The 26,562-nt window shown below is 41.4% G+C and overlaps 1 protein-coding gene and 1 long non-coding RNA gene across 5 annotated transcripts in view; one reads left to right on the forward strand and one right to left on the reverse strand.

Annotated features, from left to right (window-relative positions):
* Positions 1-549: 549 nt before the first annotated feature.
* On the reverse strand, positions 550-8,953 carry LOC103100597 (uncharacterized). Of its 4 annotated transcripts, none has more exons than XR_460237.3 (7): positions 8,870-8,953; positions 8,089-8,266; positions 7,590-7,671; positions 6,623-6,957; positions 4,880-5,013; positions 3,675-4,419; positions 550-1,659 (listed from the first exon to the last, which is right to left on the reverse strand). It is a non-coding gene; the product is annotated as an uncharacterized LOC103100597 (long non-coding RNA). The 4 variants fall into 4 exon arrangements; XR_001623793.2 differs by lacking the exon at positions 8,870-8,953 and adding an exon at positions 8,349-8,782; XR_001623797.2 differs by lacking the exon at positions 8,870-8,953 and having other exon boundaries at positions 6,623-6,908; positions 8,089-8,782.
* The window catches only part of HPSE2 (heparanase 2 (inactive)), a 753,270-nt gene continuing 731,727 nt past the window's right edge, over positions 5,020-26,562 (forward strand). Inside the window, exons 1-2 of the mRNA XM_056801127.1 lie at positions 5,020-5,427; positions 8,694-8,851. Coding sequence (XP_056657105.1) covers positions 5,168-5,427; positions 8,694-8,851 — 418 coding nt within the window. The 5' untranslated portion in view covers positions 5,020-5,167. The remainder of the gene's footprint in view (positions 5,428-8,693; positions 8,852-26,562) is intronic.

Below are 26,562 nucleotides of genomic sequence, written 5' to 3' on the forward strand. Positions count from 1 at the left end.
GGGACCTGTGCCACCAACATGCCAACTAGAGGAGGCAAGAGGCAGGGAAGGTCCAGGGCAACTGGGCAATCTCTTCTCCTTTCTCCAAGGGGGGTTTTGAATTAGAATTATACCTACCTGACACCTCTAAAATATCTTTGGCCTAGGGGTATGACTGGTTTAGAACAAAAGCTGCTTCCCTCATCAACCTATGTGGAAGATTAGCCCCTTATAGTCACAGCTAGTCCCGTATCTTAGAAATGGTGCAGTGGCTAGAGCTCTGGGCTTGGAATCAGCAAGACTAGAGTTCAAATCCAGCCTTAGACTAGTTGTGTAATCATGGGTGAGCCACTTAACCACTGTATGCCTCAGTTTCCTTAACTCTAAAATGGGGATGATAAAAACAGCACCTACCTCCCAGTTAGGACTGAATGAGATAATCATTGTAAAGCACTTAGCATAGTACCTGGCACATTGTAAACACTATATAAATGTTAGCTATTCTCATTACTACTTGCCAGTTTAGCCCCTTCCTATCAAACCCTAGTTAATACAAAAGACCACTAGAAATGTTCATGAATGTTTTTATCCAAGTAAAACAGCATATGGAAATTGGAGAAATTCTACAGATTAGAGTATTCCAAAGAATACACTAGAATGAATGAGCTCTTCAGTGGGGAGCCAAGTAAGATCTCAGCTCAAGCTAGGAAAGAGAGAATCATTTCACATAGAAGAGGTTCTCTCCACAGTCTCTAGAATCCCAAGATCTGGGGATTTCGAGGAATAGGATTGAGGTGGTTTTCACGTATATCCAATATTTCCATGTATATCCAATTGGAGGACTTTTTTCTAGTCCACTATCCAAAGTCTTTCTTGACCATCTCTCTCCACATTTCTCCAGTGTCTGGTTTCAACACAAGTAAGTGTTTTATGGTAGGTACACAGAAGCAAATTCGGCATCATCTCAGCCTTTCAGAAGTCACATCTGTCCCCACCTATGCAGCTGTAGTCCTTTGAGCTTGCATGGAAGCTGGGGTATAGTGGTTAATAGAACACAGCAGAAAGATCAAATAATAATTTAGTGTTGCCAGAAGGTCCTTGTTACAGTGTACAGGTGGCTTAGGAACCAGAGGGAAGGCCCTGAGGAGCTCCTACAGCCTTCCCCTAGTAATTAGCACATTAGTAAAACGAGTTTATCAGATTAACTAATTGTCACCCATCCTGGAATCCAGGGAATACCTGATCCTGAGGGTGGATGAGGATGGAAGAGAAGGAAGGAAGGAAGGAAGGAAGCAAGCAAGCAAGCAACAAGCCTACCATGGGGATATTTTGTCAAGTAAGTATAAGTAAAGAGAAGCAACCCAATTAGGGGTTCTGGGCTTTAGTGGGAGTGGTGATGTGGAATATGCACAGAGAAATTCAAAATTCAAGCTTAAGCCCTTATTCTCTTCAAGAATTATTTGTTCATAATATCAGTTCTTCCGGAAGAGTCAGCATATATGGATGCAGACACCTCCTTCCTTTACTTTGGGTAAAAAAATGCCTGAAAAGTCATTTGAAGCTGGGCTGATGGTTGTTCTGAGCTTTGATATGCTGGTGGGACCCAGAGCCAGGAATGAGGCTGTTGAGGCAGAAGGAAGTAGAACGATGGGATAGATGAGTTTATGAGTCCATGATGGGCTGAAATGAGTGAAGAAAAAAAAAGACCCAGAGAAGTCAATTACTTTGGCCTTCACCACCATCACTAAGAACTACATATTTCACTCTAATGTTATTTACCTTATAGCAGAATTAGTGATAGTAAGTAGGTTCATTTTATACTTAAATACCAAATGGGAACTCATTACAAGGCTGCATCATGCCTAAGGCTTTCTATGAAATGGAGAGCATTTTTTTTTCAGGTAGAGACTCCAACATTATTTAGCTCCTTGTGTACAATACATAGCAGGTTGGATAAGGTTACAACCCCCACCTACAGGAAGGTCACAGGGGTTCAGGAATGACACCACTCACTTGTAGGGCATCTGACCTAAGCCTACCCTGTGATTTGCCATGATATATTTATTTCAATCCTTTGAGGTTCTATAACCAACTAGGTATGTTTATTTGTCATTAATATACTTGCTGTCTTTCTCATCTTAATTAGTTTGATGTTAACAAAAGAACAAAACAAAGTTAACAAAAAAACTATAAAGACCGAGACTCTGTCCCCAGGGAGCTTATAAAGGAAGCCACAATGCTGATTCATATCCCCTACATTACTGGGTACACAGACCACAGAATAAAAACCACAATGAATCAATCATACATGCCTGCCCCTAAAATGGGTCTCTTTTTTTTTATTGATAAGAGACAAAGGTAAACATTGTTCAGCTAGGGAGTGGGCAAAGTACCAGAGATGCTTGGACTAAGGCAAGAGGAAAGCAATCTTCTCTGATCCAACTAGGGTTTTCTGATACTATTTCTAAATGCTCTTGAGACATTTTCTGGGTCTTGATGCCCTGAGTCTATAACTACAAAATTTCAATAGCTGGACGTATTTCATCAGCAATTAAAAAGCGAATGCTTTTTTTGTATCAATGCTGACTTTTTATACTACCCAGAGGTTCTGCTGAAAATATCTCAGGCTAGCTAAAGTATCTAAGACACCAGCCTTCTTCACATACTTGTCAGCTTGAAAATAAAAACTGTAGCCACCAGAATATATAGTGAGCCAGATAGAGAACCTAATTTTCTCTAAGTAGTTAAAAAAAAAGAGCATTAACTCTTTGGGACTTGGAGTATATTACTATGGAATAGCTACTAGATTTTATCATGTAGCAAAGTTTGGCATGGTGGTTAACAGAGGATAATTAGCAATAGCAATGTTCCCAAACATTTGAAAACTCTAGCTCATTCTTCCAGTGTCCTTGGCCCTGAATACGGCAAGTGGGGAAATCACTGCTTGAATTTACAATCTTTTATACATTCATACAATGTATCATACATTATAAATTCATTTATAAGTTACTATGTAGAAATAAAACAAAAACTACCTTAATAAAGAAACATATACCTCTGTCCATTCTGTATCCCTCAGACTAAGGTGTGGGGGCCATTTGGCATAGTAGGAAGAATATTGGACTTGGTATCTGGAAGAGTTGGGTTCAAATCCCAGCTTTGTCACTTATTAGCTATATGACCTTGAGTAAGTGATTTCATGGAGGATAAAATGAAATATTTTCAAAGAATCTATCACAATGCCTGGCACATGATAGTTACTATGTACAGTAAATGCTTAGTCCCTTGCCTTCTTCATTCAACCACTGGGAGATTGAGTCTTCTTAGCTTTAAAAGGTTGAAGAAGATGATAAATACTACTTGCCTCCAAAGGTTTTTATGAGGACAGCTCTTAGTAACTTGCTGAGTGCCTTTCATAGAAATTTGGATTAAGATTATTATTAAGATTCTCTTAATGAACTGCTTGCTTGGTTAATTTCATCATATAGTATTCTCTATGAAGCAGTCACTTAGGTTGCAAATTCTGATAAAAATAATCTCCTTTTAAAAAGACTGAGGGTATCTGAAAAATTCCATAGCATTAATGTTGAGAGAGACAGAGACAGAAACAGAGAGGCCCAGAACAAGAAATAAATGCTAATCCTTTAATTTTAGCCTTAATGGAAGGGGAGATCATTGCCCTTTTTGGAGCTTACCAAACCTTTCTCCAGACACAGCCAAGGCTTCCCTTCCTTTCCCACTCATCATGCAGGCCTGCTGCCCTTCTCCACAGTGGTGGGCTCCATCAGGCTACAGTCTCGGAGTTGGCAGGCTCATTGCCTGCACAGTGCTGGCCTCTTCACCTTTTCCTGGTTGTCTGGTAAAGCTGAACTGGAAGGTATCTTTGTTAAGTAGCTTCTGCAGTTTCTAGAGGTGCAGATGAGGGATCATACTGCTACCTCTTTCCTCAAGGTGTTCCCCAAGGGTATCTCTCCCAGTTGCTTTGCTTTTTTTTTTTTTAACTGGGGTTAATTGGGTAGGAATGAAAATGTAGACTCCTTTCCCTTCCTCTGGGAAGAAGAAACAAAAGCCTGCATCCTTTTCTCCCGATAGGAGACAACTGGAGAGGTGGCCCTCAAGTAGGTGGGTGGGTAGAGCTGCTGCCAAGATAAATGGCATAGACAGTGGTACTTTCAGTCCCGGTTGTAACTGGCTAAAGATTTGTTTGTCCTTTGCTCTGGGGAAATCCCACCCAGGAGCAAAGAAAGCGGTCTCAGGCTTGGTCCCCCCCGGCACAGGGGCAGAGGTCCTTGGCCACTCCCGGGGATCTCGGTCTCTTCTGGTGTGGTCACAGGGCCGCGCGGGTTAAGTTCCATCTCCCACAGGAACAGCAGGGGATCAAGAGAGGGTTCTTTCAACGGGTCAACCTCTGTTTTCCTTCTGGGAACTGCCCTTTGCCCCCTAAAGGTTAAAAGATACATCTAGATTGCTGTTCTGTAGTGTTGCAGACCCGACTTAACTCGGGCCGACTCACTGTGCAATTTACGCGTGGCATTAGTCACCTTCCCCACCGCAGAACCCCACCCCCTACCCCCACTTTTCCTTCTCTCTCCTAATCCAAAAAAGGTCACCTCCACAGAACTTCCCGCCAGTTTCCAAAATGCTTATAGGCGTCGGGGGAAACAACAAGTCGTTGAATATATATCTCGAAAATAGGACCCTCGTTGGGCGTTACTTGCCCAGTCTGCTCACAGAAATAAGGAAAACAGGGCAGCCCGCCCCGTCCCTGGAATATTAGAACATTATTGTTACATCCCCCTTTTCCAGATCCAGACCCTAGAGGGTTAAACCAGGAGACTACAATTCTCCCACCACCCCCCTTCAGCTCCCCCACTTCCCGCCTCCCCCCCACCTCCCTTACCTTTAAAAAGTTACAAAATGTCTGCAGTCAGTCTAAATCTCTTAAAGGGGCGGCGCTGGTGAACGAGGACTCTTGGCACCAGTCGCAGAAAAGGCTGGCCAGGGGCGTGAGTTCGCTTCACCAGCACCAAAACACTGAAAAAAAAAGGAAGAGAAAAAAAAAGGGGGGGGGAGGCAGACAGACACACACTTTAGATAAGGACAATTAGTCACCAGCAAGACCCTGTAGAAAGAAGGGGCTCAAATCAGAGGGATTTAATTAGGGAGTTCGGTGCCTTCTCTTCACGCCATGCCCTATACCAGCTCCTGCCCCCCTGCGCTCCTAAGCCCGATGGCACTGTGGCTTGCTCTGATGCTTCATCTTTCTCTTTCCTCCCAAGCTGGAGACAGGAGAACTTTTCCTGTAGGCAAGTCTCAAGGTGTGAAGGAAAAGACCCTGATTCTTCTCGATGTGAGCACCAAGAGCCCTGTCAGGACAGTCAATGAAAACTTCCTCTCTCTACAGCTGGACCCTTCCATCATTCATGATGGCTGGCTGGATTTCTTAAGGTAAGGCAGGGGCTTCGATGTATCATACTTTTTTTTTTTTTTAACAACCCCCACCCACTCCCATCCCCCCTTACAGGGGCGGAAAGGAAAAAAAAAAGCAGATCTCTCTCAAAGCAAAGATAGAAGGAGGCTTTTCTTCTGGATATCCTGCTCTGGGGCCGTAACTAGTGATTGAGAAAAGCAATGTTTTCTATTAAGATGCACATGTTTGCAATGCAGAAAAGCATTTCAGAAACTTATCAGTTATGACTGAAAAAATGTTGTGCTTACATATATCCACAACAATTAGCCCTCCCAGTCTCCTTTTGAAAAGAAACAAGACAAGGGGACTAGTTGCAAACTGAAGAACCGTCTCTGGCAACAAAGACCTGAGAGGAAGGGGTGTGAGTGTCTGTGTGTGGACTCGTGCGCCTGTGTGTGCACTGTGCAGGGATCGCACGAAAGTGGAATTTTCCACGGAAAGATCGTTTCTCTAATTTTCTTCCACTCCCAGCTGGAGAGCAGAAACTGATTGGCGTACAAAACCGGATTTATTATTATTATTGTTATTATTTAAATCAAGTATCTCCGGCTGTCTCCTAGGCTGGCAAACAGCTTTTTATATATGGAATGCCCCCACCCCCATCCCTCCTTTTCAAGTCTCCTGCGGTAACTGTGCATAGTTTAGTTTTTCTTGAAAGATGAAAAAAAAATCAATCCTCGCCCCAATCTTAGAGTATATAAGGGAAGCTATAAGTAGCCCCGAAATACTTCGGAGATGTTTCTAAGTTTGAATGAGTCGCAGGCGGATTAGCAAGAGAGGGAATATGGACCAACGTTTGCCCAATAGCTCCCTCGACTCTGCCAAGTAATTTGCTTTGCATTCTCTCTCTCTCTCTTTTTTTAAACTCTGGCCCGATTGCAATCTCGATCCATCCGCATTAGGAACGAGGAGATGGAGCGTAAAAAATAAAGCCTCCACAGAGTTGAAACTAAATGTTGGGTTAAAAAACTTCCTTCCAACACTGAGCCTCAGCTATGGGTTAGTCCCTCTAAAGCCCCAAGTCTTCAGCAGAGAAAGAGAGAAAGGGAGTGGGATTGCCCAGTCCCGCTCTTCTTTTCCCGAGGCCGCTGTCCGATGCTCTTCTTTCGTGAGTAATTTCACCCATTGGGAAATGCACCTTTTCCTCCCCGCCCCAAGGACCGGCCGTCCTACCTCTGAGGGAGAATCCGCCGGATCTCCGGGGAGCTTCAGGGGACTGAGACACGTGGAGTGCTGCTTCCACGTGGAATGAAACATCCCGGGCGGGAGGACGTTCCCAGACAGCTGCGGAGCCGTCTCGATCCTTGTCAATGTCTCCGCTGCCCGGGTGAGGGAAAACAGTGCAGGGCTGCTTGTTCTTTCTTTTAGAAAGCGTGCTCGCGTGGCCAAGGAGAGTATCCATGCGAATGCGTGTCTCCCTACGCAGTGCGAATGTGTGTATGGCAATAGGCGCGCGTTTCTTGAAATAAACATGACATGTTCGTGATGGACAGCATGCACTGGCTTGCCTATATTTAGTTTCAGAAAAAAAAATCAAAACAAAACCAACTCTACAGCCATGCTATGCTTTCCATGCTGGCTGCAGAAATGACTTTATAACGGCCGCTTTTATGGAAAGATGCCCGGGGTTTATTTGCGAGTTTGCAAAGGCTGTGTGTGCATTAGGGAAAGATGCCACATAATAGCATGGCGTTCTTTTCACAGCTTGCTCGCTCAGGTGCAGAAATATAATTGTGGGATTTGGAGTTCCATCTATGCCCGCCCTAAAGCCGCCGCTTTCAGTGGCTTCTTTCGCTCAGCGAGTAACCTTTCAGCTCAGAATCTCTTCCATTTATTAACCGTGACCTCCAGAGGGGACTTCGTTGATTCTGCTGCACTTTCTAATTTTGTCCCTTTAGTCTCCAACCTCATTCCCTATGTCTCCTTGGAGTCTCCAGGTGGAGTTAAGACTCCGCGGTTCTAAGTCAGGAAAGTGTTTTAAAAAATTAAACAAATCCAGGAGTGAAAACGTAGGCGTCATTTTCTCTTATTCTCTACTGCTTCTCCCTCCCTCAAATTCTCTCCTATCTACAGCTAGGGTAATATCAACCGGCTGTAAAGAAACACGTTATTCGACCAATTATTTTGGTTGCTTACTTACTGGAGCTCCCATGCATACGTGCATCCAAAGTTCCATTCGCCTTGAAGTGCCGCAATTGCAAAATTGGCTGCTTACGTTTCTCCTAGGAGAAAATTTCCAAATTCCTAGGTTTAATTTACTGCACTGGTACCTACGTGGGCTTCACTCTTGCCCCGAAAGTTTGTAAAAAACTCCCAAATGCGGAGGATGAAGAAGGGAAATGAAGCAGAGACCAACCCCAGGGTCTCCTTTCCGTAGAGCAGACTGGGTTTCAGCAACTGCAGAAATTGCATGTTCCCAGGGTAAAAGCATTGCATGCTTTTTTCCTCCAGAAGGCAAGCTGTTCTGGGATCTCCCCCAATAATCTCTCTGCCTCGAGGGCTGCGGGGTGGATGGGGTTAAAAGGCACTGGAGAGGGAAATTCAACTTAAGGGGAAAAAAATAGGGGGCCACCTGAATTATGGGCTTGGGAAAATCTCCAAACAGAGAGGCTGAGCTGGAAGGCAGCGAGCAGGTTTACCTGTTGCTAAAGCCTTACAGGAAGATCGGGAAGCAGAGTCAGAGTGCCGGAATCCTGCAGTCGGAAGCGGGACGTTCGGAAGCCTCCACAGGAAAGCGCGCTTGGCTGCAGCAGAGCCGAGTCTTTGGGCACCGGACGCTGCTGCCCCTCTGGTCCGTCAGAGTAGTCGAAGTGTCTCCTTTTTAACAAAAAATAAAAGAAAGACACGGCATCCCGCTGGTAATTTTACATTCCCGTTTGAAAAGGATCCTCCACTATACCTGGGAGTTGAAGTCACAGCCCCATGGGAACTGGCAACCCTGGGAGCCCAGCAGCGTTAGCGCAGATAATATTGGACGGCCCCGCTCAGTCTGGCCAAAGTCCCGACAAAGTTACGCGGGACTGACTTGCAGGAAGAAGGAAGCGAAGCAGCCGGAGCCCAGCGCCGCGTGGGGAGCAGGAGCGCGCGGAATTCCCACTCCTCGTGGTTCCTGGCCTCCGCTCCCGACGTTCTCCAATGGTACCCAGGACTGACGGGCACAAGGCTCTCGGCCTCTGGCATTCTAGGCTTCCTTTTTACGCATCAGTTTTCTAATTCCTCTTCCCTCTCTCTCTTCTCTTTGCAGCTCCAAAAGGCTGGTAACCCTGGCCCGGGGACTGTCGCCTGCCTTCCTACGTTTCGGGGGCAAGAGGACCGATTTCCTCCAGTTTCAAAACTTAAGGAACCCAGCAAAAAGTCGCGGGGGTCCTGGTCCCGATTACTATCTCAAGAACTACGAGGATGGTGAGAAACTCGATTCACCTTCATCCTGGGTGCGAGGGAGCGGGCGCTGGTGCAGCGGGAAAAGGAGGGGAAAGCCTGCTAGACAGGCTCAGGGACCTTTTCAAAATCTTTAAAAAGCTCCTGGCCCCTGGCAAGAAAGGTCCCTCGACTTCGGAGACTTTTGCGTGATTTTTTATGAGGCAATAAATAGCCCTTCTGATATTCTCCTTCTGAGCCGAGCAGCGGCCCCCGCTCCACTCTGGTGAAGTCTTGGAGGGAGGGGGTAGTGTCGGGCCTCCAATACCTTGGAGTAGCTTCAAGAGATACAAGAGGTTTTAAAGTGCATTAGGTAATGCCGCCAGAAGGTCGTCCTTTTTGGAGGGGAACAAACTGCAAGAAAGTTCCTCTTTAACATATACATCTTGCAGGACTATAAAGATCTGGTTCTAGTGTCAGATCCGGGCCTTAGAGGAAAGAAATTTAATTTTTCTTTTGATAATTTCTATGCACCCTGTAGGCTTATCTGTAATGTCTATCCCTTCTCCCGCAGCCACTCATTCCGGTCTCACGATTTACCTCAAAACGCTCCTGGGTTTAAAAAGCTTCCTTTCTGCTAGTGAAAGAACTGAAATGGTATTGTTTAATGTAGACTACATTTCTAGTATTCCTACTTCACAACTTTTTGTGTTAGTAGAGGGTCAGGCTAACCCATATAACCTCATCAGTTCCAAAATCTATGATCCATAAGCCAACCGCTTGGGACTCAAGTCGATTTGTCTAAAGTTTAGATTTGTGGGACAGAGAAGACCCATGATGAGGCTCTCTAGTTGGTTGACCCTTCTGTTTAACTTCTTTAGGGCTAAAGGGCAATTTTTGTCTTTAAGGAACTAAAAGCCAGGGATCCAGAGAGCTCTCCACCCTACCCCCCAGGCTGTTTTTTTTTTTTAAACTACTTATTGTTTAGAAAATTCTAAGAAGGAAGTGCCTGGATTTTTTCTTTTCTTTTTTTCTTCTGGTTTTCTCATGTGTGTACTGAATAAGAGACTTTAGAAAAGATGTTTCAGTTTTTGGTTACACCTAAGGGATATCTAAATGTCCAGGGTAGGTACACAGAAGCTAGTGTTGGCATAGACTTAGCCTCAGAAGCCTGAATAGAATTTGTGAAGGAACCCTTTCAGTAGTTGTCAAGACTAGAAAGCATGTCTCTGGCATCATCACAATCAGAGATAAAAGAGCTGGAAGGGACCTTAGAAGTCATCTGGGCCAGCCTCAGCATTTCCCAGATGAAGAGGCCAAAGAGAATTGAGTTGCCTAATTTCACACAGGTAGTAAATAGCAGAACTAATGTTCATTTTTAAAAAATATCTTTTTATTACTGTTCTTTGTTTTCATTCCATAGAACTGCCTCTTATAAAAAAAAGAATTAAAAAAAAGAAAAATTCAGCAAAACCGATAAACATATCCTCAAAGACTGACAGTTATTTATATTCAGTATTCCTATTCTATGGACTCCCATTTCTGCCAAAGAGCTGAGGGAGGATGGGGAGGTACCTTTTCAAATCTCTTTTTTGAGACCAAGCTTAGTCATTATAATTTCAAAACATTCAATTTCAATTGTTTTACTGCTGTTGTTATAATATGAATTGTTTATACTGATTTCTTGGTTCTTCAGGTTCACTTTGCATCACTTTGTATAAGTCATCCCATGCCTTTCTGGGTTCTTCACCATCTGTGTTCCTTTTAGCATCTTTATGTGTGGATACCCCATTATGTTTAACCACCCTCCAGTCAATGGGCTGTGGCTTGGTTTCTAGGAACTGGGATCCCAGGACAAGTCATCTGCCTCCAAACCATGTTTTCTATCTACTAGATTTTGCTGTTTTTATCCAATATGGATTCTCTGATGTTGAACAAGGCTTTTTAAACTGACTGAAGGCCTTCTCACATGCATTACATTTATTTTTAGGGAGGGTTAATTGTGTAGGGGAGAGCATTCATTCCGTCTGGTAAATGTTATGTTCATGGGAGAAAAGAAGGGATTCTGCAGGAAGATTTCTCTGTCATACCCTGCACAAGGGGAAAAAAATTACAATATAATAACAACCCTGGGGAGGTTTGACACAGCTTTACGGCCTGGAGCCTATTGGTTCATGCTGTTATTGTCAGCATTGTGATGTGAGACTAGAGATAGGATGAATATTAGTGATTTTGCTGATTAAATAGCTCATTCATGTTCATTTTCCGTTAAACATGCTTTCCTCATTGTTTATGGTAAGACTTGTAAGAGCCCCAGGAATCCCAGGGTGGAGTGGGGGTGGGGGGAGAATAATAATAAAAAAAAAGACAAATATAAGTTTAGGAATTGGCTTTCTTCTGTCAAACTTCTACCCAGGATAGAATTACTGATTCATTGAGAACAATGAGATCTGTTTAAAATGAAGGATGCAATTTGCCTCCTTTGTAAAAGGAGAAAGTGGGCACCCTGGGGAGAGAGGAAATTGGCAGAAGGCCGTGGCCCATAAAACTTCATAGAATCAAAAAAATCAGAGATGGAAAAGATCTGAGAGGTCATCTTCAGTCCACCTACCTCTTCAGGGGCTAGTGTTGGCGTAGCATTCCATCTGTGATCCTCTCTCTTGTTTTGTCCAGTGTGGTATTAAGTATCACTAGGAATGTGATTTTTACCACTCCTTCTGGGAAAGACAGTTCTCCTGTCCTCATGGTTATTGCCAGAACTTTTTTCTTGAGCTTCAATTCTCCTTTTTTTCTAGCTGCCCATTAGCTACCTACCTAGTCTTCTTTTCCTTTTCTGGATTCCTATCCTGCCATCTGCTGTCAGTGTCTTTTACTGGGCAGCTTTTAAAATAATGCTCTCCCCTACCTCTTTTTTATTCAAGCTACCAGATCCAATTCTTTTAAAACTTTCTTTAAAGTCAGTCCTTGCAGACACTAATCGGGTTTATTGCTCATAGCCAAACTCTTTCTGATTTATGTCTTTCTGGTAATAAGATGCTCTGAACTGTATCAGTATTTGAGGAGAAGAGTTAAAGAGACTGTCCTATTTCTGCCCTTTGATGCATACATATCCCTAAATCATGTTAGTTGTTTTTGTTGCTATGTGTTACATCGACAATTTCAAGCTAATGAGTTTTCCTTAAAGACCTTTACAAATTGGATAAATCTCTAGGGGAGCTCCATCCTATCTATCACTACCATTACTATTCTTATCACCAGATAAGTGGATCTACTGTGTAAACGGTACAGAAAAAAGTACTTGTACATAACAAACTATAAGTTTGCAAACACACACACACACACACACACACACACACACACACACACACACACGATTGTGATTATGTCTCCATTTTTTGGATGAGAAAATTTGAGGCTCAAAGAGCTTAATTTGAGCCTACTATTCCACACTGCATCCTAGAAGGGCTATGTTTACTTCAAGTACAACTAGATCACCAGGATAAATTGAAGTCAGAAGGTGTACATGACATTTTTGTTAAGGCCAGATGATACTTAACATGTATACATTTAAAAGTTTTTCATTTTTCTCTTGTTCAGTAAAATGCCATTTCCCCTTTTTTTCTCTCCCTATTTGAGCTGTGAGTGAGATATAATGTGAGAAAGATTCTACAAAGGGAAAAAAAGAGAGGTTTGGAGCATTGATTGACGTGATGATAAGAATTTAGAGAGGGTAATAACCAGGAAAAGATAGAAGAACAGAACTGCTGTAATGCAGATGAGGCCCATTATGTGTGCTATTAAATCCCCTTGATGATGGATTTATCTGGTGACTTCATTTATATTTCTGTCCCTGTTTAATTCCTTCATATTATTTGTTTTTCATGACATACATCATTAATAAAAGCAAGTCATATGCCCTGTAGCTTCAGTTTTCCAAATTATTTATGAGTGCATTATGACACCTGCCTCACACACTACTTTAATCAACTCTGTTTATGGAAGTATTCCTTTTGGAAAGTTCCCTAGTTATGCCTTTGGTGATATCACATGTTGTCAGTCAGCAAGAATTTATTTAAGTGCCTATGATATGCCAGGCACAGTGCTAAGCACTGAGGCTACAAAGAAAAGCAAAAGACAGCCTAAGTTCACAAGGATCTCACAGTCTGTAAAGAGGAAGACAACATGCAAATGAGATATAGCTAGGATGAATGAGAGAGAACCAGTTGAGGGTTACATTAGTGGGTAAGGAAAGGCTTTAAGTGAGAGATGGAGAATTCTCTGATCTTAGAATTTGAATATAGACTATATGTGGGGCAGGTAGGTGGCTCAGTGGATAGAGAGCTAGCCTGGAGACAGGAGGTCCTGGGTTCAAATCTAGCCTCAGATATTTCCTGGCTGGGTAAGCCTGGGCAAGTCACTTACCCCAGGTGCTTAATCCTTATGGCTCTTCTGCCTTGAAACCAATAGTTAGTACAGATTCTAAGACAAAAAATAAGGGTTAAAAAAAAAGTGGACTAGTCTTTAGATGTAGGTAAGGTAGCCCAATCTCTTCATTTTACAAGTGAGGAATTGGTTTTGAAAGAAATGCAAATATAGTAAAGATGAATTTAATATAATTTAGAATTTAGAACTTTTCTTTTCCTCCTAATATCTTCTTTTCATCAACTTACTTTTCTTGTAAAATACGATGCTGTGTTTGAACTCATGCTCAGTGACAAAACCTAGGATAGATTTTTTAAAAGTTTCATCTATCTTTTCTAGAGTATCTCCTCCAGCTTATTTCCCCTTTTCTTTCTCCTAATAAAATCTTCAGTCACAATGTAAACATTCCTTCAAATTCATCTTCCTTTCCTCATGTTATTCCTCTGCTCAAAAGCCTTCAATGACTTCTTTCTACTGATTGATTGGCAATTAAGCAATCATTTATTGAGCACCTACTGAATGTAAGGCACCATCCTAGAGGTACAAGAACAAAACCAAAACAATTCCTGTTTCCATGGAGCTTACATTCTACTAGAAGTTCGAAGTCCTCAGTTTATCCTTTAAGACTTTCCACATTCTGCCTGGAGTCTACTTTTTCCATCTCATCCCCCCACTACTTCTCCCCATAAATCTTCTATTCCAGCCAGACTGGTCAACTTACTGCCCCTTGTATGAGCCTTACTTATGTTCACTTAGAATCAGAGCTAGAGCTTAGAGTAGGTTGTTTCTAGATTAGTATCCAATCACCTCATTTTACCCAGGTGGAAACTAAAACCTAAGAGGTTAGTTAAGTGACTTGTCCAAGGGCACCCAACTGATAAGTAGCATAAGTGAAAACCAAAGTTTGGCTCTTTGGTTCCAAATCCAGGCCTCTTCTCCGTCTATCATTTGAGTTCCATAAGGGTCCTAATCCATAGGATGTTATATTTGGAGCCAATACTTTCTGAGCAGCCTTTGTTCCTATTTTTGATTCTTTGCCTCTTACTGCTAAAGCAGAAAGTAGTCATTTTGTATTGTCTTTGTCTGCTGGTGACAAGCTTCTCCTTCAGAAAACAGAAAGTCTCTTGCTTTGTCCTTTGTCTTCTTAAAAAAAATAATAACTCTCGGGGGCAGCTGAGTGGCTCAGTGGATTGAGAGCCAGGCCTAGAGATGGGAGGTCCTAGGTTCAAATCTGGCCTCAGACACTTTCCTGCTGTGTGACCCTGGGCAAGTCACTTGACCCCCATTGCCTAGCCCTTACTGCTCTTCTGCGTATTGTCTCCAAGACAGAAGGTAAGGGTTTTAAAAAAAAATTAACTCTTACCTTCTGTTTTAGAAGCAATACTATATTGGTTCCAGGCAATGGGAGTTAAGTGAGCTGCCAAGTATCTGAGGTCATATTTGAACCCAGGATCTCCCATCTCTAAGCCTAGCTCTCAATCCACAGAGCCACCTACCTTCCCTTTTTTGCTCTTTGTCTTGAAGCCTTTCCAGCAGGGTAGACCAACCTGGCAGAATTTGCAGCCCATCATTGTAGACTGAGTCTACAATATTGCTGCCACTGGCATAAACAGTGGTTTCTAGAGGTCTTGTATATAATTCTTTGACAGACTGTATTTTTGGAATATTTGTTTTTCATCATTTTGAATTGTCATCAATGTCCTCTTAAGTCTAAGGTGACATGGGCTCCTGTGCATGAGAATCAATATCACATCTCGCTTCCATTGACCTCATGTGGATTTTGTGTTTTCCCCACTTATCTCCATGTCCTGCTTTGGCTATTTGTGTATTTTTTGAATCTTGTGACTTTGTGCTATTTCCCCAAGTTTCAGATACCTTCTCTCTCTCTTTTTAAAAATTAACAAGCATTTATTTTTTGCCCTTCTTCTTTTCAGCCATTGAGGAAAAAAAAAACCCAAACAAACCTTTTTTTAAAACAAATATGCATAGTCAAGCAAAATGGTTCCTTCCCTCTCTTTCCATGAAACATTCCCTCTTCCACAAAGATCTGGAATCCCACTCTATAGGCAGTCTTCCTTGGCTAAATGTAAGTGAGGTGGTTGTTATTCTCCTCCAAATTCCATGATTGCCAAACATTACATAACACGATGTGTTCCGAATGCCCAAGTAAATATTTATCTATTTGTAAACTTGAACTCTTGTATCTTTCAGAAAAAACTGTATTTTGCATAAATGTTCCTTGAAATTAAATCTAATCCAACAAGTCATTTCTGCGTGCCCAACTTGTATCCTGCCCTGATCAGATTCCTGGGGAGATACAAGAGTGTAACAATAGCTTACACATATGGAGCACTTGGAGACTTACAAAGTACTTGCATGCTTCATCTATTTTGAGTGTCACAATAAACTTGTGAAGGTTATGACTCATTATCCCCATTTTGCAGATGAAGAAACTGAAATCATATTTCCTTTTTTTAAAAATTGTCTTATTTTCAGATATACATTCTTTTATGTTGACCCTCCTCATTCCCCAATCAAGAAGGCAAGAAAAACAAAACTTCTGTTAGTACATACAAACATGTATAGTCAAGCAACACAAATTCTCATATTGGGGAAATTCCTTTGCAGGAACAGTGCCTGGCACCTTGTTGCTCTGTTGGATTTGACTCTTTGTGATCCTTTTTGGATTTTTCTTGGCAGAGATACTGAAATGGTTAGCCATTTCCTTTTCCAGCTCATTTTACAGATGAGGAAACTGAGGCTAACAGGGTTAAGTCATGTCCCCAGGGTCACCTAGCTAGTAAGTGTCTGAGGTCAAATTTGAACTCAGGCCTGGCACTCTATTCACTGAGCTACCTAGATGAAACAGAGGTTAGGTGAAATGCCTATATTCCTAAAACCAGTACATATTAGTGGTATTTGAGCCTAAGTCTTATTGATCCCCCAATCCAGCATGCTTTCTCTCTTTCTTTCTATCTGTCTTTCATTCTTTCTTTAAACCCTCATCTTCTGTTTTAGTATCAATTCTAAGACAGACATGATTGAGGTTAAGTGACTTGCCCAGGGTCATACAGCTAGGACATGTCTGATGCCAGATTTGAAACTAGGTCCTCCAGACTTTAAGCCTGACACTATATCACTGTGTTACTTAGCTGTCCCCTACCCCATTTCTCTAAAAGAAATCACCTATTCAGACCCCTCAAAGGGCTGGCTATCATGGTGGGGAGACAAGACCAACCCACATGAAACTATTAGGGAACAGTACTAAGACTGTAATAAAGAGCTAAAATGGCTATAAATCAAATATCTAAAATATGCGAAGCAGATGTTAACTGAAGGGAGGGAAGAGATTAGCATTGGTCTGAACCATCAGGAAAGACTTCATGAAGGAAGGGGAGCCCAAGCCATGCCTTGGAGGACATTAGGATTTGGATTGGGTAGAGGGTTAGAGGGAGAGCATCCCAGAGTTGGAGGAATGGTACCAGCCAGTCCCAAGTGGTACAATTGAGGCATGTTTTAGATGATTAGAGAAGGGCAAACAGGCTGAGAAAGCTTCAGTGACTTGTTTCATGTCACCTGGCTACTAAGAACTTAGGATAGGATTTGAACTCAAGTCTTCCTGAGTAAGTCCTCATACTCTGAACATTGATAGAACATAGATGTTCTCTTAGAATATAAACGTGTCCAGGTGAAACCACATTTGGTCTTAGACCCTGGATCATAGGGAAGAATCATCCTGCCACGTTGCTATTATCTATACCTAGAACTTTTCCATAACCTCATGATTCCAAAGAGGAATCTGCAAGCCTGTACCCTCACCAGTGGATCCTTTCTTCTGAGATGATGTGGAAAGAGAACACTCACTAAATACTGGATTAGCCTATGACCCAAGTGGCTGACCATAGTCCCTGAGCCAAGGATGCTAGAACCTGGTATAGTGTAGAGGAAAGAGCCCTGGCTCTGTAGTGTAAAGATCTGAGTCTGAATCCTGGCCCTCCTACTACTTAGTATCTGGGTGATTTTTTTTTTTTAAAGACTGAGCCTCAGGGGCATGGGGTGGCTCAGTGGATAGAGAATCAGACTTAGAGATAGGAGGTCCTGAGTTCAAAACTATGCGATCCTGGGCATATCACTTATCTCTATTGCTTAGCCCTTACTACTCTTCTGCTTTGGAACCAACATACAGTATTTATTCTAGGATGAAAAGTAAGAGTTTTAAAGAAAAAAGACTGAGCCTCCATTTCCTAGCTGTTTGACCCTGGGCAAGTCATCCAGTCTACCCCAATTGCCTAGCTCTTGCCACTTTTCTGTCTTAGAATTGATACTAAGACAGAAGATAACAATTAAAAAAGGGGAAAAAACTGATTGAGACTCCCTCTCTCACTGGGGCTTGAAGAACAGGGACTACTTATTGTCCCGACCCTTTCCTACAGATCTGCCATACGATCTTTCACCTCCTCGATTTCTGACCTGGACCAGTTGGTCCCTTAGACCACCTGGTGGCCCTTGGTCTCACCATATTGCTACTAGACTTAATGTTTACCCTTGATCAGTTTTGCCTGCTGTCGCTTAGAACTCACAAACTTTAGAGAACCTCCAGCCTCAGCCTTTGCTCCAGTAGCTGGGATTATAGGAGTGTGCCACTCCCCCTGGCTCTGCCTCTGGGTGATGTTGGACAGATCACCTCACCTCTGGAGTTTCTCTGAAATGAGTGTCATGGATTAGATCAGGGATTCTTAACCCAGGATCTGTGACCTTTTTTTGCTTTAAATATTTTGATAAATGCATTTGCATGTAATTCATTTTCTTTGTCATCCTATCTATTTTATTTTTGCATTTAAAAACATTATTCTGAGAAAGGTGTTCATAGGTCTCACTAGACTGACTGCCAGAAGGGACACACAAAAGAGGTTCAAGAGCTTCTAGATTAGATGTTCTCCCAGGACCTTTTCCACACTAATAATTCCCTAAATCCCTTAACAAAGCCTATTGGTGATCAGGGGAGAGAACTTGGAAAGGATATGATTTGGGCAGGCTCATTAATTAAATGGTGGCATCCTAGACAGGAGCAAAAGGTGGGATTTGTAAAGGAAGCTTAGCAATCTACTTTAGTTAGAGATCTGGGATGAGTAAAATAGGACTTCAGATCTGGTCTCAGATACACTCATTCGTGGTATGAGCATGGGCAAGTCACTTGGTCTCCATTTCCTCATCTGTAAAAATGGGGATAGTAATAGCACCTACCTCCCGGGGTTGTTGTGAGGATCAAATGAGATAATATTTGAAAAGTGCTCTGCAAACCTTAAAGCACTAAATATAGGAGGTGATGATGATGATGATGATGATGTCATTACTATTCTTTTTTTAAAACCCTTAGTTTCTGCCTTAGGGCTAGGCAAATGAAATAAAGTGACTTGCTCAGGGTCACACAGCTAGGAGGTGGTGCCATGACTGATTCTGTTTATTTATTTTAAGTCTAATTAAAAAAAATAATTCTATTTTATGTTCTATTTATTTTTTTGGAGACTCATCAAGTAAGAAAGCCCTATCAGTGATGGGAACAACCTGGTCTCCACACTTCAGCCTGTATATAATCAGAATGACTTAATCTTTCAATTATGTCTAGTCAAGACAATATCTGTAGCCCTAACTTGGACCAGGCATCTAACTTTGTAATCGTCAGCTGGCTTCTTTAGGGCTAGGAGCACTTCATTTTTGTCTTTGCTATTGCAGCCCCTAGCACAGTATTAGATACATAGTAGAAACTTATTAAATCTTCACAGATTAAATATATTACCAAATTTTAGTTTAACATGAAAAATTACAGAAGATACTCAATTTGTTTCTTTTTTATTTATATTATTTATTTCTAGGTATTTCAGCCCCTCTGACCCCTTCGCACAACATAAAAGGCATCATCCTGTATATATAGATTAAGTCTTTTGCATTTTCATTATTCACTTCATTCTCTGGAGGTGAATATTCACAATTTCTTCTTTAGCATTAATATTTTTATTATTTATTATTATATATTAAATCTATAGCTGTATATAATGCTCTCTTGATTCTGTCTTTTCACTCTTCATTATCTCATGTAGTTCTTTTCATTTTTCAGATTAATCTGCTCTTTGTTTCAGATGGTGCAGTAGTATTCCATCATAATCACAATTTCATAATTCATTTAGGTCATTTCCTAATTGATAGACACTCCCTAGATTTCCATTTCTTTGCCACCACAAAGAAAGCTGCTATAAATATTTTGGGACATAGATGTTCTTTTCTTTTTCCCCTGATCTCCTTGGAAAATAGATCTGGGTCTGAGGGTATTCACAGTTTTATAGCTCCTTAGGTATAATTTCAAATTGCTTTCCAAAATAGTTGGATTAGTTCACAGTTCCACCAACAATGTAATAGTGTTCCCATTTTTCCACATCCTCTCCAGCATTTGTCATTTTAGCCAATCTGATGTGTGAGATGATACCTCAGAATTGTTTTGGTTTGCATTTCCCTAATCAGTAGTGATTTAGATCATTTTTTCATATATCTATAAAAGGCTTTGATTCTTCATCTGAAAATTGTTGACTTCTTTTTGCCCATTTCTCAATTGGAAAATGGCTCTTACTCTCATAGATTTGATAACATTCTCTATATAGTTTAGATATGAGACCCTTCTCTGAGAAACTGTCTATGAAAACGTTTTCTCAATTTTCTGCTTTCCTCCCAATTTTAGAAGCATTTGTTTTATTTGTACAAACTTTTCACTTTAGTGTACTCAAGATTATCCATTTTATATCTCTCACTGCTCTTTATCTCTTTTTTATTCATAAATTCCTCTATGCTGTCCATAAACCTGATAGGTAGTATTTTCCCTGTTCTTCTAATTTTCTCATACTATCTCCCTTTATGTCCATTATTTTAGTGAATGGTATTAGATATTAGTCTATACCAAGTATGGTGAACCTGTAGCATGGGTGCCAAAGATGACATGCAGTGGGCACTTGGTCACCTTTCCTCCCTGCCCCCTACCCCCAGAATTCATTATTAGAAAGGCAGTGAGACTTGGGTGGAGCTGCTCCTCTCCCCATCTCCACTATACCTGAGATCATTTTTTCACATCCCCTACCCCTCTGCTCAGCATCCCAATAGGAGCACACAGTGGGTAAGGCCGATGGCTCACAGGTGGCAGAGGTAGAGGGAGTGGAGCACTCAGGTCACTCCCCTTCACCTTTCTATGCTTGCTGAGGACATTCCTCCCTTCACCCACCCTTCTGTGTATAGCAGCCCAATGGAAGCCTTTCCTCCTTCCCCTGTGTGGGGTAAAGGGTGGGGGTGGGGTGCATTAAGCATGTTGTGAGGGGAGGGGCACAGCACTTGGTTTGGTGGGGTGGGATGGGGACAGGGCACCAGGAACTCTAAAAGGTTTGCCATCACTGATCTATACCTAATTTTTGCCAAACTACTTTCCAATTGACCCAGCAATTTTTACCAAAAGGCCATTTCTTATTCCAATAGCCTGAATCTATACTTTCATCAAATAGAAGGTTACTATAATCTTTTATTAGTTTGTGGTATGTCTATTCTGTTCCCCTGGTAGACCTTTCTATTTCTTAACCAGTACCAGGTAGTTTTGATACTTACTCTTTTATAATACAATTTAAAATCTGGTACTCCAACACTTCCTTCATTTACATTTTTTGTTAATTATTTTGATAGCCTCAATCTTCTGTTTCAAATGAATTTTGTTTTTATTTTTTCTAGTTCAATAAGATACTTTTTTGTTATTTGGTTTGGGATGGCATTGAATGAGGAGATTAGCATTTTATTTATACTTTTTTTAAATTTATTTTTTCAGACTAGTGCTTTAATTTTAAATTTTTTATAATATGCAGAGTTTTGTGGGTAATTTTTCCTCTCTTGACCAATTAAATGTTCAAAGCATTAAATAATTCGCAGAAATCAAGTTCTCTATGCTGTCTGTACAAATGAAAGAACCTATATATGCCTCCCAAATTCAATGTCTCTGGATAAAAGAAATAGTTCACTGTTTAAACAGAATTTACAGCATTACAAAAATGACCAGAATCTTCTTCTTTTAATCATTTACTCTAACAGCAAAGATTACAAAGACAGATTTTGAATGATCAGAATGTAAAAGTACTTCTGTAAAAGTGCATTAATTGTTCTTCCCATTTAAGATTTGTGGGGTAGGGTATTTGATGTCTACTAATGTACTTATTCAATGTCATCCCAATTAAATTACTCATTTTGTTTCAAAGGAACCGCCCATCTCCAGATCTGTGGTCTTAAGATGCAAAGATGGTGGACTCAGCCACAAATTGAACTTGAGGTCCAAGGAACATTTTGGGGCACAACTGAACACTTAGCAAATGCTTTTGGATAGTTTGTGAGGAAGAGGGTGAGGGTGTGTCAGAAAGTAATGGAGGCTAATGTTCATTTCCTGGTATCCTTTAAGCCGGGGATACAAACTTTCCTTTGTTTTTGTTGCCCTGAGGCCTTGGAATCCAACTAGCAAGACAATTTAGGATAATAGGATCTTGGGATTTTGAGCTGGGAGAGGCCCTAGAGATCAGAGGCCTCCTACCTTCCCAGAGTTGTGGTGAAGAGCCAAGTGGGATAGTATTTGTGAAGTGCTTTGCAGGCCTTTAAGTGCTATGAAAATATTAGCTAGTATTATCATTATATCAAAATAGCTGTGATTTCTATTGGTGGCAAAGTCACAGGCACCGCTAATAAATCTACGGTTGGTTGTCCTTCAACTCATAATTGAAGGAAATGCTAAATTTCATTAAGAGGTTAGTGAAAATAAAGTTGTAATTTTTTAAATCTCATCCAAGTTCACAGACATCTTGAAATCTATCCATTGATTGCCCATACCCAAGCCCCACCCCACCCCTCACTTTTCAGGTTAAGATCTCCTGATCTAGACCAATGTCCTTATTATACAGAGGAAAAAACTCAGTCCCAGAGGAAAGGAAGTGACTTGGCCAGGGTGACGATAAATCCTAAGTAGCAGAGCTGGGAATTTAAAATTAATTTTCTTTTAAATACAGCGTGTCCCCAAAGTCTCAGTGAAATGTTAAGCTTAAAGCACTTTGGGATATCCTGTATAAATATAAAAACTTAATTCTGCCCTGTAGTAGCTTTAATCAGTTTTGGCCAGAGGAGTGGTTGTAATAGTAATGAGAGTGTACAGAATGCTTTCGGATTTACAGAGGAATAGCTAGTATGTGGCCACATGGGCTGTGCAGATTATGGGATGGAAGGGACCTGAAAAACTGGACTAATCCATTGCTTTCTCAGGGCAGGGTCTAGTGGCAGAGGCTGGTGGATGCTTCCTATTACCCCAGGCTTCACCTCCCAAGATATTTTGAACCCTGTAGGGAAGTATCTTCTCTCCTCTATTTCTTGCTCCTTCTGAATATCCCATTTCTTCCCAAGGCTGTTCATGTACTCTCTCCTTCTCTTCTTCTATTCCAGTAGTTTTCAGTTGTGTCGGACTTATTGGCAAAGATACTGAAGTGGTTGGCCACTTCCTTCCCCAGCTCATTTTATAGATGAACAGGGTTAAGTGACTTGCCTCAGGTCACACAATCAATGCCCTTTGATCCTTCTTTTCAATACTGAGATTTATAAAGGTCTGGGTGAGTTATACTTCATAATCCCCAAGGTGAGACTCAGTCTTGAGCATGTCTTGAGATTTCCATCTGAATAACTGGAAGGAGGCACTGTAGAGAGAGAACTGGATCAGAGTCAGGAAGATCTGACTTCAAATCCTGCCTCAGATACTAGTTGGGTAACCCTGGGCAAGTCACTTAACCTCTGTCTGCCTCAATTTCCTCAACTTTAAAATGGGGATAATAATATCTTAAAGTATGTCTCCCATTTTTCTCTTCCTTCTGTGGATTTACAGAGAGTCCCCAAAATTCTGTTCCATTCTATTCTATTAGAGTCTATGAAATTCTATTAGAGAGAGTCCCCAGAATTCAATTCTGTTCCAGCAAGCATTTTTCTTTCTGTGGATTTAGCATTTCTAGGATTATAAGTATCAAATGAAGTCATATTTGCAAAGTGCTTAGCACCTTGCCTGGCATATAGTAGGCTCTTATAAAGTAGGCTTATTCCATTTCCCTTTCTCTTCCTTTTCTTTTCCCTCCCTTTAATCTTTGATCTTTACCCTTCTCTGTACATACAATTTCATCTTGTATCATTCCCCTGTCCAAAAACTTTTGGCAATCTTTCACTTCCTGTGCATTGGGAGGGGGCCAACCCCCTTGCCCTGGAATTTAGGACAATCTATAATCTGGTCTAATCTTACTGTCCAGCCTAATTCTTGCCTGCTTCAAAACAAAACAAAACAAAACAAAACTTAAAATGCTTATCTTCCATCTTAGAAGCAATATTGTATATTGCTTCCATTGTATTGTATATTATACATTATACAACAATATATACAATGTTGTATATTGTATATTGGTTCCAAGGCAGAAAAACAGTAAGGGCTAGGCATTGGGGGTTAATGACTTGCCCAGGGTCACACAGTTTATCTGTGTCCACATTTGAATCCAGGACCTTTGGCTTCTGAATCTACTCTCAGTTCACCAAGCCACCTAGCTGCCCCCAATTCTAGCCTAATTATGACAAGTTTCCTCCAATCTGCTCTCTCTTTCTGAGACACACTTTGACCCTTTCTGTCTGATTCTGCCTTTGTTATTGGTCGATTCCCATCTGGAGACCACTATCTTCTTCCCTTTGCCAGCTTAACTAAATTCAGCAAGCATTTATTAAATGTCCTTGGAGTGTAAGGCACTATTCTAGGTGTGGAGGATACAAGCTAAGTGAAACAGTTTCTGATTTCCAGGAGATGATATTCTACTGGGGGCGTAAAACTTTTACACAACAAATACAAAGTATATTCGGTCGCTTTTTAGTCATGTCCTCCTCTTCATGACCCCATTTGGGGTTTTATTGGCAAAAATACTAGAGTTGTTTGTTTTTCCTTCTGTAAAACACAAAATATAGACCAATTAATGCAGCTAGGTGATACAGTGAATAGATCCCTAGGCTGTGAGTCACAAAGGCCTGACTTCAAGTGTAGCCTCAGACACTTAGTAGCTGTATGACTCTGGACAAGTCATTTACCTTCTCTCTGCCTTGGTTTCCTTGATTGTAAAATGGGGATAATAGCACTTTACTCCCATGTTATTTTTTGGATCAAATGAGGTAATACTTGTAAAGTGCTTAGCAAATATTAAATTGTTATATAAATGTGTTAATGATAATAATTTCAAAGAAGAAGTATGCCTTTCCTCCCTTCCTTGCAATTACTTAGAAATGGAATAATGAACTCTGGAGTAGGAAGATGTGTCATAAAATCCTGCCTTCAGTGACTACTGGAATAAATAAGCAAGTGACTTAACCTCCCTGTGCCTCAATTTTCTCACCTGTAAAATGATGCTCTCTACCCCGAGACCTATGATCCCTATGAATGGCTGCTCAGGAGGGAGATTTTGAGTTGCTCTTTGCAAGAATTTTACAAATTAGGGCTACTCAGTGGTTTGAGAGGTCTAGAGAGGGGAGGTCCTGGGTTCAAATATGACCTGGGACCTAGCTGGGTGACTCTGGCAAGTTACTTAACCCCCATTTCCTCACCCAAGTCACTCTTCTGTCTTAGCATCAATACCTAATCAATACCAAAGGGTGGAGGGGAGAGGAAGTACACACCAATAGAAAACTTACTTCTCTGAAAACCTTCCAGACTTTTGAGGGGCCAATCTATTCTAGCCTTCATCTATTTCCTCATTCTCTGAACTCCTTCCAGCCTGTGCTGCACAATTTAGCCCAACCCAGTGCTGGGCACATAAATTCAGTACCATTCCTGAGGACTGATTCGAAGAAAACAGACACCGTCCATGCCTCCAGGAATTTGCAATCCAAACACTCATTGACATTGACAAACACGTAAAAACCCATGCAGACTTGCACATCACAATGCCGCATGGAGCAAATGCGCAAAGCAAGTCAAACAAAGTATTTATGTTATTTACAAACCTTAATGCATGTGTTTTGCTTTTTGTGTGGTAGAAAATGAAGAGTGAAAAATGTAAGTTGCATGTTTAGAAAAGATGGAAATGAGGGAGACCCAATGCCTTGTTTCCAGCTGGTCTGGTAAAGCAAGAACTCCTTAAAGTATGGAAGGGAGGGAGCTTGGCAGGCTTGGATGGGAGAAAATGTTCCAGATTTAGGGCATACACAGCCTTGGAGTGAGCATGGAAGAAGGAGGAATAATGAGGTGTCTGCAAGATTCAGCAAAATTGGGGGCAGCTAGGTGTCTTAGTAGATAGAGAGCCAGGCCTAGAGATACAGGAGGTCCTAGTTACAGATCTGGTCTCAGATACTTCCTAGTTGTGTGACCCTGGGCAAGTCACTTAACTTGTCTAACCCTTACCACTCTCCTGCCTTAGAACTGGTACATGTTATTGACTCTAAGATGAAAGGTAAGAGTTAAAAAAAAAAAGGAATCACTGAGATGTAGTGGAAAAGTGCCTTTGGAATCAGATGACCTTGATCCTCATTCTAGCCTTGACAGTAATAAGCTTTGCGACCTCTGGAAAATCCTTTCCTCTGCTTGGGTCTCAGTTTCCCTATGTGTAAAACAGAATGGTTATATTAGATAAAGAGCTCTGCCTCTGGAATCAGAAGTTCTATGTCCAAAAATCCAGCATGTAATGTTTAACCCTCTGTCCCCTCAGGAAACTTCGGACAAATCAATTATTCTCTGTAGGCCTTTTCCCTCATGTATAAAATGAGGGGATTGGATTAAACATTCTGAGGATCCTTCTAGTTCTAGATGTGTTTCAAGTGGTTCTTAATCTGGGGTCTATGGATAGATTTTAGAGCATCCATGACCTTGGATGGGAAAAAAATGGCATCCTTCTTATTTCCTGGAACTATTTAAAAACATTATTCTGAGAAGGGGTCTATAGGATATACCAGATCTCCAAAGGGGTCTGTGACCCACAAAAGGCTGAAGAACTTCTGCCTTGTGTGACTGCTAAGGTCCCTTCCAAGGCTAACACTCTACCTCTGAATCAGAACTCTTTGACTCACTATACCACAGTGCCAATCCACACTGGTATTGATTGGGCTCATACCATGCCCTCAGCGATGAGGTGGGATAGATTTTCCTCATTCTGACTGGTGAGGCAAGACTAACGTAGGTAGGACAGTAGCAAATGAGCCCCAGAAGTGTATGTGATGATTTGTGTGGTGGCAGGCCATGAGTTCTGTAGGAATCTGAAGGACAGGAAGGTCAG

Source organism: Monodelphis domestica, chromosome 1 (genome assembly GCF_027887165.1).
Source record: "Monodelphis domestica isolate mMonDom1 chromosome 1, mMonDom1.pri, whole genome shotgun sequence".
Taxonomy (NCBI): domain Eukaryota; kingdom Metazoa; phylum Chordata; class Mammalia; order Didelphimorphia; family Didelphidae; genus Monodelphis; species Monodelphis domestica.